The 12,080-nt window shown below is 44.7% G+C and overlaps 1 protein-coding gene across 2 annotated transcripts in view; it reads right to left on the minus strand.

Moving 5' to 3' along the window:
- The window catches only part of REL (REL proto-oncogene, NF-kB subunit), a 28,481-nt gene extending 22,694 nt beyond the window's left edge, over nt 1-5,787 (minus strand). The window contains exons 1-2 of one of the 2 annotated variants that reach the window (XM_050971949.1): nt 5,691-5,787; nt 746-888 (exon numbers count right to left, since the gene is read on the minus strand). In XM_050971949.1, the coding sequence (XP_050827906.1) occupies nt 746-888; nt 5,691-5,697 (150 nt within the window). In that variant the 5' untranslated portion in view covers nt 5,698-5,787. Of the gene's footprint in view, nt 1-745; nt 889-5,690 lie in introns of those variants that run through there. The other variant, XM_050971950.1, reaches the window with a different exon arrangement.
- Nucleotides 5,788-12,080: the final 6,293 nt, after the last annotated feature.

A 12,080-nucleotide genomic window follows, 5' to 3' on the forward strand; every position in this document is an offset into this window, starting at 1 on the left:
GGGTCTCTCCTTTGTCCAGCCTATGAAAGCTACTGCCCAAGTGGTTCCATTCCAGCTCTGCTGCCTCTGTCTTTGTCCCTGCTTTGATCACAGCTCTCAGAGCTCCTCTGAATCCCTCCATTCTGGATTTCCCAACCCATCCATGGTGCAACCACCCCACTCATCATGCCTGCAGATGCTCTGAGGACACAGTTCCCCCTTCTGAGCTCATTTTGAAGTTCTGCCTTCACACACTTCAGGCTGGTGTCTTTTGCAGAGCCCCTTCTCCCCAGCACGGGTGACTATTCGCTTGTACAAAGCGCCTTCTTTCATCTTGTGCCCAGCAACGTTTCAAAGCCTTTCCACATTTTGTAGGCAAATTCCTTCAACTCTCTCCCAAAATTCGTGCTGCAGTCCAAACCTTAAAACCAAACCCACGTCAACTAAGTAAGAAAGCAGAGCAAACGTGCACACAGAGAAAGCTGCTAATGACTGGCTCCCAGCCCTGGAGTCTTCACTGCGGCCCCTCTAGCAGCACTTTGTAAACCACCTCAGCACCTTCTCCTCCTTCTGGAAACCAAATCTTTTCGTGACCAGGAGCAAGTAACTCTTTTCCCACTCTGCTGCAGCTTCATTTGCATGCCAAGGAAAGAATCCCAGAAGGTGAGATGAAAAGCATTGTATTTACAGTGCAGAGTCCAACACATAGCTACGAGCACCACGGCAATGCAGGCGCTGGTAATTCCCGGATAAAAGCAGGATTTACCTGGATGGAAGGGAAGGTCTTGTTGTTCTCAGTACTGTGTTCTCCTGGAATGCTGCCTGCTGATCTTCCCTCACATTTGTATCTGAAACGCATGCCCCTTTGCCTGGGTTGCTCAAATATTTCAATGTAGGGCTCAGGGCCACCTTCAAAATAAAATATTTTCAACGTTAGAACACAGTAGAGCTTAAAAAGCAGCAGAAGATGCAAGAATTAGAATTTCTAGACTTTTGATTTACATTACCATCTTTCCACTTGGTCTACCCCATCAGGAAATCCACTCTTTTATTTTTAGGTACATGCACATGTTGAAGGTGGGGTACAAGGGCAGAGAACAGATTTGGATGAAACAGCCACAGTGTCGACGCCATGGAAGTAATTAGCAAAAATAGACACCCTTCCCTCCATCTCATCTAGAACTTAGCTTCTTTTAACCATCATAGAACACGTGTCTGATGAAAGAAGGTTTTATACAACAAAACCCAAGTCATTATTTGGGATTTCTCAAATCATTATCCAACATTTTTAGGAATAATACAGTTTTAAGAATGGCTGTCCTCTCTAAGCACTGGTACTGTCAACTGCTGTGTTCTCTTAAGCATTCTCTGAAAGGGAAGATGTTTGCTCAGAATTCATTGATTTGGCTTCTATCACAGTGCAGCAGAAACTATTCAAATTATGCAAAAAAACCCCACGCTCCTACTGGGTGGAAGCTCACTATCACTGTGAGCTCAAAAAATACCTGATTGCTTGTATTGAATTCTACATTTTGAGCTGCCCATCTCCCATGGGGCTGGTTTCTAGTTGCAGTATCTCCCCAGACAATGCCACCTCAGAAAAGCTATTGGGCAGTTGTCAGAAGGAGGGTTTTCAGGAAACACAGAGTGATAGCTGAGAATAAGAGACAGCAGAACTCCTAAATGGGGGGGGGGGGGTTAGAAAGACATTAACTTAGCAAGAGCCTAAGTACTTTTCAAGTGATGTTTTATTGCCAGACAGCAACAAGTTATTTCATATATCTCACCGAGAACATCAAACAGGACAGCCAATCAAACAGTGACAACAGTGGGATGGCATGTGAAAAACAAACAAAAGAGGCTAAGTAAATATTGTTGAAGCTGAATCATCACAGTGCTACACAATCAGAAGAACGTAGCTTATGGAAATGTCTACTGAGCTCTCTGTCATCTTCATATAATAGCATCCTCCTCAAGCAAGGCTGAGCATCACAAACAAACAGGACAGACAATATCCTGTGGCACCAGCACTGAAAAAAAAAGTGCTTGGACTTCAACATAATAAGCAAAACAGTTATTAAATATATTGAAAGTGCTGAAAGGGTAAAAGAGCCCCTACTTCCTTTTGCCCAAGGTCTGTGCTGCCTGTGAATCCACAGCACACAGGTTTTGGCAAAGAGGTGGATTCCAACCCTAACTCCATAATAAAGGCTTCTCTTCTGCTGCACCTACAATGATTTAGGCACCTCTTCCTACACAAAGCTTGAACTTTATGCCTGGGATTTGTTGATCACAAAAGATTTCCAGTGCTGCAGCATTTCATACCCAGAGCAGGAAAATATTATAACCTAAGAGATAAAGTAATCCAGAGCAGCAGAGAAGGGATGGATGGAAAGAACGAGATGTGAGACATCACCTCAGTCTGACCTGAATGCACATTTATCTGTCACACACCTACAAGCAGGGGTGGAACTGCATCCTCCACCATGTGAGAGCAGCTCTTATGCTGGGAGGGTCCTCAACAACTGGAGCCTCTGCGAAACCTTCACAAGCACAATGCACTTCCACTTGGGACTGTGTTTGGGGTCAGAACCTTGGGAACTGTGGTTCAGGACTCTTTATAGACCTTTCTAATAGTCAGTCAAAATGCAATTTCTAAACGGATTGCCTCCCATCAGGAAGATTTTAAATAACTTTCTGATCACCAGCCATGAGCTGTCACATTAAATACACATTAGCCACTAGTCTAGGTGCAGCTCCTCAGGGGGATGGTCCCTTTTCTAGATACTCCCAGCTCTTTACCTAACTCTCCTTTAGATGAGCCTTGCATATTTTCTCTTTCTGGAAAACAAGCAAAAGGGAAGGGGAAGGCAGGCATTGATAACAAAAAAGCCTAGAAATGACGTAAAGCTGGTTTCAGAGAGAGCAGAAGTCTGGGCTTTTTACAAAACCATGCTTGTGCATCTGTGTATGGCTACTTGAACTTTCACACTTTAACTTACTTCAGTGCTATTGCATTGATCAGCACAAATACAGACACGTATCCATATACTAAATTAAAAATCTGTATTACAAGTTAAAACGACCACATTACAGCAAAGTGCCTACTACTCTAGCACCAATCTGGGAGATTCTCATGCTTACAGAGCTGCTAAGCAGACATGCAGGACACCCACAGACATTGTGTATTTGTCAGAACCAGCCAGAGCCTCGCAGCTCACTACAAGAGCACAGTCACTTGAGGTCTTTAACTCTTGCTGCTTTAACCAACAATTTCCCTTCACGTTCTAGCAACACTCTGCTTGAGAGGGCTTTTTCTCACCTCTCTAGAGCCCTTTATTTTAAGGCTCTGGGCTCAGTGATCTTTACAGGGCTGTGGTTGAAACAAATGTCATTGAAGGTAAACCCACCGCTCAGCAGCAGGTGTGTTTGTGGGAAAGTAAAGCTCGGTGACGCAGCAGCCTCCAGAGATTAAACATTAAACTTCATTTTGTCTTGGCTGCCTCTCTCTTTATTCAAGAATCACGTTATCATCTCTGCTGTGATTATCAGTGTCATCATGTTTTGTGTAGAGAGGAAACACACAGAAGTGTTTGTGAGAGTGAGAGGTATTACCAGCACTCTGCAGCCCGTGTTCCCTCTTTCTGTAAATCAGCAACGTGCTTGTCAAGTGGCACAACTTAACTATGTCACAATCTGCTCTCACACACAGAGGGCTGTTAGCTCCCACACAGTCACTACAGACCTGCCCTCCTCAGGTCTCACCTTGTGTGTCAAACAAATGTGAGATATGCCAAAACCCAAACTCTCACTAATTCTAGAGGAGAAACACACAGCTATTCCTACTTATTACCTGCCTGCCCACAAACACTCCATAAAGCATTTGAAATGGAAGAAAAGAAAAAAATCTAGCTAATCCTTCATCTAAGTTCTTAAGAGTTTAATTTGTCTTTGTAATTAATTCTAATTGCCTATACACATGCTAGCAATAGAAACACTGTGCTGCACATTATAACCTGCCTGTCATTCTTTTTGTTATTGAATTGCTTTCTCCCCCTCCTGCCCGAATACAACACTGAATAATTTTAAAGAGAATATAGGAGATCAAGTGTCCCAGTTATATTTGCAAGGAAAAGAGGCAAAAGCAATGACAGCTCTGAGAGTTCAGCAAGGAAAAGAGGTAGGAGCAGTGACAGCTGTGAGAGTTCAGCCAGTTATGCACATTCAAGAACTGAAGGGTGTTTTATTCTCACATTTTGAGGAACAAAAGGACAATCCCTAAAACTCGGAACAGACTTCCATCAGACCTCTCCATGACAAGAAACCTGAGAGTTTGAAGTTTAAAACAGCCTGTGCCACGAGGGAGAAGTGTGACACACTGCCACCAAGCAAAGTGACAACCCGATCAAGGGCTCTGTCTCCTTCCTTGCCCGGTGAACAGACTCCATCAACACCTGTGTCTGAAAGCAGAGCAGCTGTGGGTCTTTGTGGAAGATGTGAAAGTATCACCCGAAACCCTCCAGCCCGAGGTGACTGCAGGGAGACACAGATGGGAGAAGCATCGCTCTTGAGCTCTGATGTCACAGCTCTGAACAAATCCCTGGTGGCTGAAGTCTGGCATTTCTAAAAAGCAAGAATCTATCCACTTGTAACCTTCTGCCACACCGCAGGCAAAGCGGGAGGATGGCGAAAGCTTTGTCACAGCGCACCCCACCCAATTTAAGCAAAAGCGACTGGAAACATAACACGATTTGATTTGAAAAAGCAGTAATCTACCTACGGCTCCATAAACGGCACAAATTCTAACAGAGACCGAACAACGCTCACGAACTTCCTCTTTACTATCGTGTTATATTACAAAACGGCAACTAAAAGAAAAAAAAAAAAAACGACAAAAGCTAGCTAGTACCAGGAAGTTATAAACTTCCCCCGCTGAAAAAATTCCTTATCTGGTTCCTAATTACACTGAAAATACATAAAGACACGAAGAAAGAAAAAACCAACCCGAAACTACTCTCTCCTGCTTCATTGTTGCGACTTTAAAATACATCATAACATTTAAAGGACAAGCCCAGCTGCTTTCTCTCCGCGTTGATAGTTAGAACACCCATATATTTATCAGGAGTGAAAGTTCATACCTTGCTAAGTGGAAACAGAACACACACTCGTGTTCTGCAAAGCAGCTTTGCCTAGAAATACTATTCTAATTAGTATAGCCAAGTTTTAAATTTAGGTTTTTTTTCTTAACCCTAAGAAAGATACCAGAGAGACGCCTCCCGAAACGATGACAAACTCGGTTTAATTTAGCCTCTAGAAACTTAATTGTGCATTTTGTTGTAATTACTCAGAGCACGATCCCTTATCTGCATTACTTTGCATTTGTGCCATCGCTATTTCTCATTCATTTGCATTCTCACAGCCGAGTTCCGATGTGAACGGGATCCCCAGGAGAACGACCCAACCTCCAGCCTGTTGCCTCCATCCCAGCCTGGGACCCGCGAGCTTATTTAACACCTAAACGCTCCCAACCCCACAATTTTAAGAGCTAAGAGATCCATTTGAAATGGAACAGCCTCGCAAGACCTCATCCGAAACGCCGGTTCGGCCTCGCAGAGTAAAAACACCCGACGCGACCAGCGAGGGAGGGCGGGGAGCGCTCGGAGCCCCGGGGCCGCCGCCCGCGCCCCCCGCCCAGCCCCGCCGCTGCTCACCGGCCATGCTGACAGCTCCGCTCCGGCCTCTCGCCGCGGGGCTCCGGCCCGGGCCCGCACAGCTCGCAGGGACACACGGACGGCCGCGGCTGCCGGGCCGCCCTTTTCAGGGGGAATTTCCCGTGGGGCGGGCGGGCGGACGTGCGCGCTGAGCTGCGGGGCGGTGCGGGGCCGCCCCCCGCCCCGCCCCGCCGGCACCGCGGATCGATCCCGGCGGCACCGGCAGAACCGCTCCGGGATGGAGCCAAGCGGGGACAGCAGGCACAAGTCTGTGCTCCGGTCCTGCCCTGCCCGGTAGCCAAAAGTACGAAGGAAAAAGTTCAGCAACTCTGATTCCAGAGCAGGGCGGGTACAGCGAGAGCCTGTTTCATTCCGAGGGCATCGCCCCGACTCCCCCGCTCCCCGAGCCTCGAGAGACCAAGCGCTCTCCTTATCCATCTTTTTCTCGGTTGCATGGAGCCTGGTGGTCAGCCCAGGGGAGGGAAAGCTCCAGGCAAGACTACTGCAGCCTTCCAGCGCCTAACCAAGACCCTCAAGGGGTTGTCAAGGCGCACAAGGACAGACTTTTACCAAGGCCTGTAGCGACAGGGCAAGGAGGAATGGCTTTAAACTGGCAGAGGGCAGGGTTACATTAGATACTGATAAGGAATTCTTCACTGTGAGGGTGGTGAGGCAGTGGAACAAGCCTAGCCAGAGAAGCTGCCCCATCCTTGGAAGTGTTCCGGGCCAGGCTGCATAGAGCTTGGAGCAGCCTGGTCTAGGGGAAAATGTTCCTGCCCAAAGCAGAGGGTTGGAACAAGACAGGCTTTGAATGCCCCTTCCAGCCCACTCTGATTCAATAACTAAGCTGTACGTACTAGGGATAGACCAAGATTGCAGCTAAAGTAAGAAATAATCACCAACAAGCCCATTCAGTCACAATGATCAACTCTAAACCTACCAAACCTTTGGAGCATCCCACATCCTGCATCTCACAGCTTGGCCCCGACACAGCGGGGTGAAGCCAAGGAGCTGCACACTGGGAACAGCCCCGTGTTTGGATCAGGAGGAGAGGTCAGTAACAAGCAAACAAATTTGGGGCAAATTAAAAACCACCTGAAAAAAAGAGGAACACAAAGGAACAGGAAGGCCACACCTAGCTGTGGTGTAAGACTGCTTAGTTAACAATAAAACTGAAATTTTTTTCTTAAATCTTTAATCTGGGAGTGGAATAAACTGTCCTGTGTGAAAATGCAGTTAAATCAATGAGTATCCCTGGAAAAGAAAGATTCATAAAACAACAAGAAAAGCCTGAAAGAACACTCAAGTGAGGTACAAAACTGATTGGTTTTTGCTTTTTTTCCCTGCTATCCTATTTCTAAAGCTAAGGTTATTGGGACGTACAGAAACGAAGCACAGCTGAAAATGCTGTGCTATAATCTGCAAATTCATACACCAATCCTTGTAACTAAGCAGAGAGGCTGCCAAATGCTTATTATTCTTCCTGCTCTGTAGTCCATCTCAACAAGACTTTTCTTTATGACCTTAGTTTTGGTTCAACTATCCTCATATTACCTATAAACAAAAATTATCTATCTTTCTCTACCCCACAAGCAAAACTTTCCTCATTGAAGATTCATGGCTTGTCACATGGTAGGATTGTTACACCCCTGTCAAGCTTATAACTGAAATTGGAGTAGAAGAATCTTAGGGAGAACACAGGATAATCAAAATGTCTGTGACATTAGCCTTAGATGACTGAAGAGAAGAAAAACTACATTATTCAGATGTTTTAATAAAATAATTCTATGGCTGTGGGTAAGTTTCTTGCCAGAAGAATGTAATTTCTTATTTTCTTTCCCACAAAAAAGGTCAAAACAAAACAACATAAAAGATATAAACCAGCAATGCCCTAAAAGTATAAAAAATTCAGATTACATCTTTAGGGATTTCTTGGATCCCCTATGATTGATAATGTACAACAAAGCAGGTCTAGTATTTTAAATCAAACTTAGACTTTACCTACACAAGCACACGTGACCACAAAGCACAAACTGACAAAGAGACCACAAATAAAATTGTGCTGCTCTACAACAAAGGCAGCAAATAAGAAAAGTGCACGACCTGAATTCCCTCTGCTAAGTGCCCCATCCAAACAATCAGCTCATCAACACCTCGTATTAGAAGATACTTCAGTTTTTAAACTGGTCACCTGGTGGGGAAAGTTTTGTACAAATCTTTATTCACAGGGCTGAACAGCCAGAAAAACGCTCCCAATTTGAGGGCATCCCTGCAGATCACAGGAGTGAGCTGGAGAGGATTTTTAAAAGGAAAGGGGAGCAATTCCTATGGGATCGCTGAAGCTGTAGATGTGAGTTTTGAGTTTGGATGTCAAGGTAAACTAAATACTTTCCCTTACTTATCTCGCCGCTGGTTTTCCAAATCTCTGATAGTAAAAACTGTGACATCTCAGAAAGAATAAATTTAGCTGCTTCCCTAAATACAGTTTATATCCCTGTTCCCACCTATTTCTCCAGCCCATGACAGCACTGAGTAAACACAGACCACGGAGAAGTAACAAAAGAAGTAGCTCCAAACAGAAGTATTCACTGATTTCTTCAGAAGGAAAGCACAATCTAAACTGATGTGAAATTAAGGGCAGTATTCCAGGCAATACAAATACTGTGTTATGACTAAAACATAGTAAACATTCCCTACTTTTCCCCAGCTCTTTTGAACTCTACCTGATAGGGCTTGCAGGAACAGGCTACTCAAAGATAATCCTTAAGATTGCACGTTTGAAATTGGGGTGGTATCTCACATACACAGCAGGGTCTTTGGTACAAACTGCTCCTTGATATTATTTTAAAGAAAAAATACGAATGGATTGCGCTTCTTATAGCATCCCAAAAGCTTTATCTTTCTTCCTTCAAATGATAACGACTTGTGATAAACAAGCAACTATGTGAAGAGTGGCACTGTGTAAAATCTATGAGCTCCCATCATCAGAATACACAGACTAGATCTGGCTCAGGAGGACCCTGAACAAAGTGATTGGAGGAGGGACAGCATGAAAAGGAGATGTTTTCTTGATGTTTTTCTCTAACAGTAGCCATAAGCCAATGGCCAGGGGAAAGCACAACAGTGAGACAAGAGGAGCTTGTAGCCTAAGGTCAGCATAGCTGTTTTTATAAAACATTCTATGGAAACCAAGAAGCCTTCCCAAAAAAAGGCAAAAACCTAAGGAAATGAAGAGGCCTTACTCAAAGTTGTGCAAGCATGAGGATATTCCTCTATTCCTGACTGCCCTGTATGCAACTCTGCTCTGCTGCCATTGGAATCCCTGGCACAGGGATTATCCCAGGAGAGTGAGGTGAACTAGAGGATTGCAGTACAGCTTTGGCAATCACAGAAACCTCAGTCAGCAGCTGCCACGAAGTGTAAGAACATGTCATAGCTTTGGGTCTATGCAGATCTCTGCAAAAAGCAGGACGGAATTCCCCTCCTGCAGCATTGCATAACAAAAGCCAGGTGCTTCACTATTATTTTTGTCAGCTGACTTTGGCTATAGCCAGAGGCGAGATATCAGAATTCCTAGGCCAGTCTGATCCAGTGCTTCACTTCCTGTCTTCCAGTTAAAGCAAGTGTTTTAAGATCCTATTTCTCTCCGGTTATCAAGTCCAAAGACAAGTCCTACCCTCCTGCTTTTCACTGGCTGCTGCTCCAGCACAGTTAACACCTACATTGCTACAAGGAGTAAAGCTCCCCGTTCTTTCAGGGAGGGTCATGGGGCAAGCAAGGCTAGAGTGGAGGGATAAAAAGCCAGCACTAAAACCTCCTACAGCAAAGGACTGAGTGTTTGACATGGTATTTGTCAAGCCTAGGATGGCTCTTCAGTGGTGCTTAGCACAGGCATTGCCCAAGGAAGCTGGCTGTGACAGGAGAGCAGCACAGGCAAACCATTAAGTCTTTATTTCCTGTTCCCAGCTATCTGACTTCGATCAAAGATAAGGCCCTTGTCACTGGCCTGGTTTAGCAGACACTAAGGTACTTTCAGCATATGGCTCTCCTAATAAGGTACATCACTAGGAGCAAGAATAGTGTTAATAAAATCATTCTTTTCTCTCCTTAAGGAACAAAGTTAAATTCAGTTTTCTTGTCCACTCTATCTCAAGCCTCACCTACTGCCAGATGAGAAATTTCCACTCCTCTGTGCCTTAAGAAACTTTTTGCTGTTAGAAGTATGTTTTTTAATCTCAAAGGTGTCTTAAACACTGTCAGACCTTTTGGTGGTTAAAGCTTTTGTGGTTCCTGGTCCTGAGGAAGGCTCCAATGCAGAAACCATTCTCAAAAACTCATGGCTTCCAGATTAATGATAAACTCAAAGGTTGTTCAAGTCACTCTGCTGGAAGCGTTCCTGTACCACACTTCAAGTTTGTTTGACATTAGAACAATGCTACTGTGCCTCCCTCAAAACAGGGTGGAGGGAAAGGAAATGCTAATAGAGAAAGGTAGGTCTTGTGGATAAGGCACAAGGCTGTGATTCAGGAAACTGGAATTTGGCTCTTGGCAAGTCAGCCTTTCTACTCTTAGGCAAGTTGTTTAATTCTCTAAGCCTCAATTTCCCCAATAAAAATCAGAGAAGATACTTCCTTGCTCCCACACTTCTTCCTTATTCACTCATGATGCAACTTCTTCAGGGGATGAACAGCTCATTACATGAAAGTGCCAAGCACAAAACAATGATAGTTAAATGAACACTGGACTAGTGCCAGAAAAAGTGTCCCCTTGACAGACTCTCTTGTCAGAGTGTTTCCTCTGTCTCCATCCATCCAGGTAACTCCTGTGCATCCCTACACTGTTCCAAGCACTCCTTTGGAGACACAGGAGCATACATAACAGTAACCTGCAGGAAACAAGATTATTGGGGTTTTTTTTCTGCTGGCTCAGTTTTTCTGCTGGAGCCAATTTCATGTGCAGTCACAGAAATGACACTGCCAGCAGGAAGGAATGTGGTGGCACCAAGGCCAGAACAAGTGTCTGGAAGACAAATTTGGGCAGAGGTGCCTGCTTCCTGACAGAGTGCTAAGATCATGGAACTGTGGAACAACACTGTATTTTTAGCCTGAGAAATTGATAAACCTCCCTGAAATGTCTAATTCACACTCTTCCTTTCCAGAGTTAGTACTCAGAGCACTTTCTCTCCCAGCCCTCTCAAGCATTTCCAATTCCCTTGGACTCATCCCAGTGCTATAAACACATACCACGGTTTGGGAGTTGTGTTATTTAACAGAGAAAAATTTAAATGTTTGTTGGCAGGCAAAGAAAAAGATGGAGTAGTGTTTTCATTTTCCACCGTGCTACATAAAAGCTTCTCATTACAGTGAAGCTGATTAGTGACCTCTGAAGTAATCACTAAAACTGCAAACTCCTTCTTTATGCCACAGTCAGGATTCACTGATTCAGTAGAGCTGTAGGGAGAGGACTTTTAAGGAAGAGATGAGCTCAAGCTGTTAGAGTACCTTAGTTTATAATGAAAACTGCATAAAAATATGCAGGCAATGTATGCCTAAAGTAATTCTGCTGCTCCCCAGAACTCCAGCACACACCAGGCAGTCATCGTGCACTGGGTCCACTACAGAGGATAACAATCATTCATCCAGGTTTTTATTACAGGACTTCCCTTTTTCCTCAGGGCTCACAAGGAGTTTAAGCTTCTTAACATCACCTTGAGCTTCAGGAATCTCTGAGGACTGTATCCTCAACCAGTAATCAGAATCAATTAGGTTGGAAAAGACCTCTGAGATCAAAATCCAATCTTTGACTGAAGGTTATGTTGTCAAGCAGACACCAGCAGTGAGTGCCACATGCAGTCTTGCCTCGAACACCTCCAGGGTTGGTGAATCCACCACCACCTCCCTCAGAAGCCAAATTCAGTATCTAATCGCCTTTTCAGTGAAGAAATTCTTCCTAATGCCCAATACAAACATCTCCTGGTGCTGCTTAAGACTGTGTCCTCCTGTCCTATGGCTGCTTGCTTGGGAGAAGAGCCCGACCCCCACCGGGGCACAACTCCTTTCAGGGAGCTGCAGAGAGTGACAAGGCCACCTTAGAGAGATGAAGAAGGTACCTCGTGTTTCAGTACAGCCCCACCAGATATAGCTCCTCTTAATCTGAAGTCTCACACCTTAATTCTCACCCTCCAGCCCAATGACTCCTGCAGCTCTGATTTGAGCAGTTAAAGGATTACACCCAGGAATGACAGAAAGTGACACCATTCTTCAGGCCAAAGGTAAACACATAACACCTTCTGGGACAAGTTTACACATCAAATCCTCCTACACATGCAAAGCAAACCTGCCGTTTGTAAATTAGCCAATACACACCTTATCAGGCGCTGCATGAGCCCTT

This window comes from Serinus canaria, chromosome 3 (genome assembly GCF_022539315.1).
Source record: "Serinus canaria isolate serCan28SL12 chromosome 3, serCan2020, whole genome shotgun sequence".
NCBI lineage: Eukaryota > Metazoa > Chordata > Aves > Passeriformes > Fringillidae > Serinus > Serinus canaria.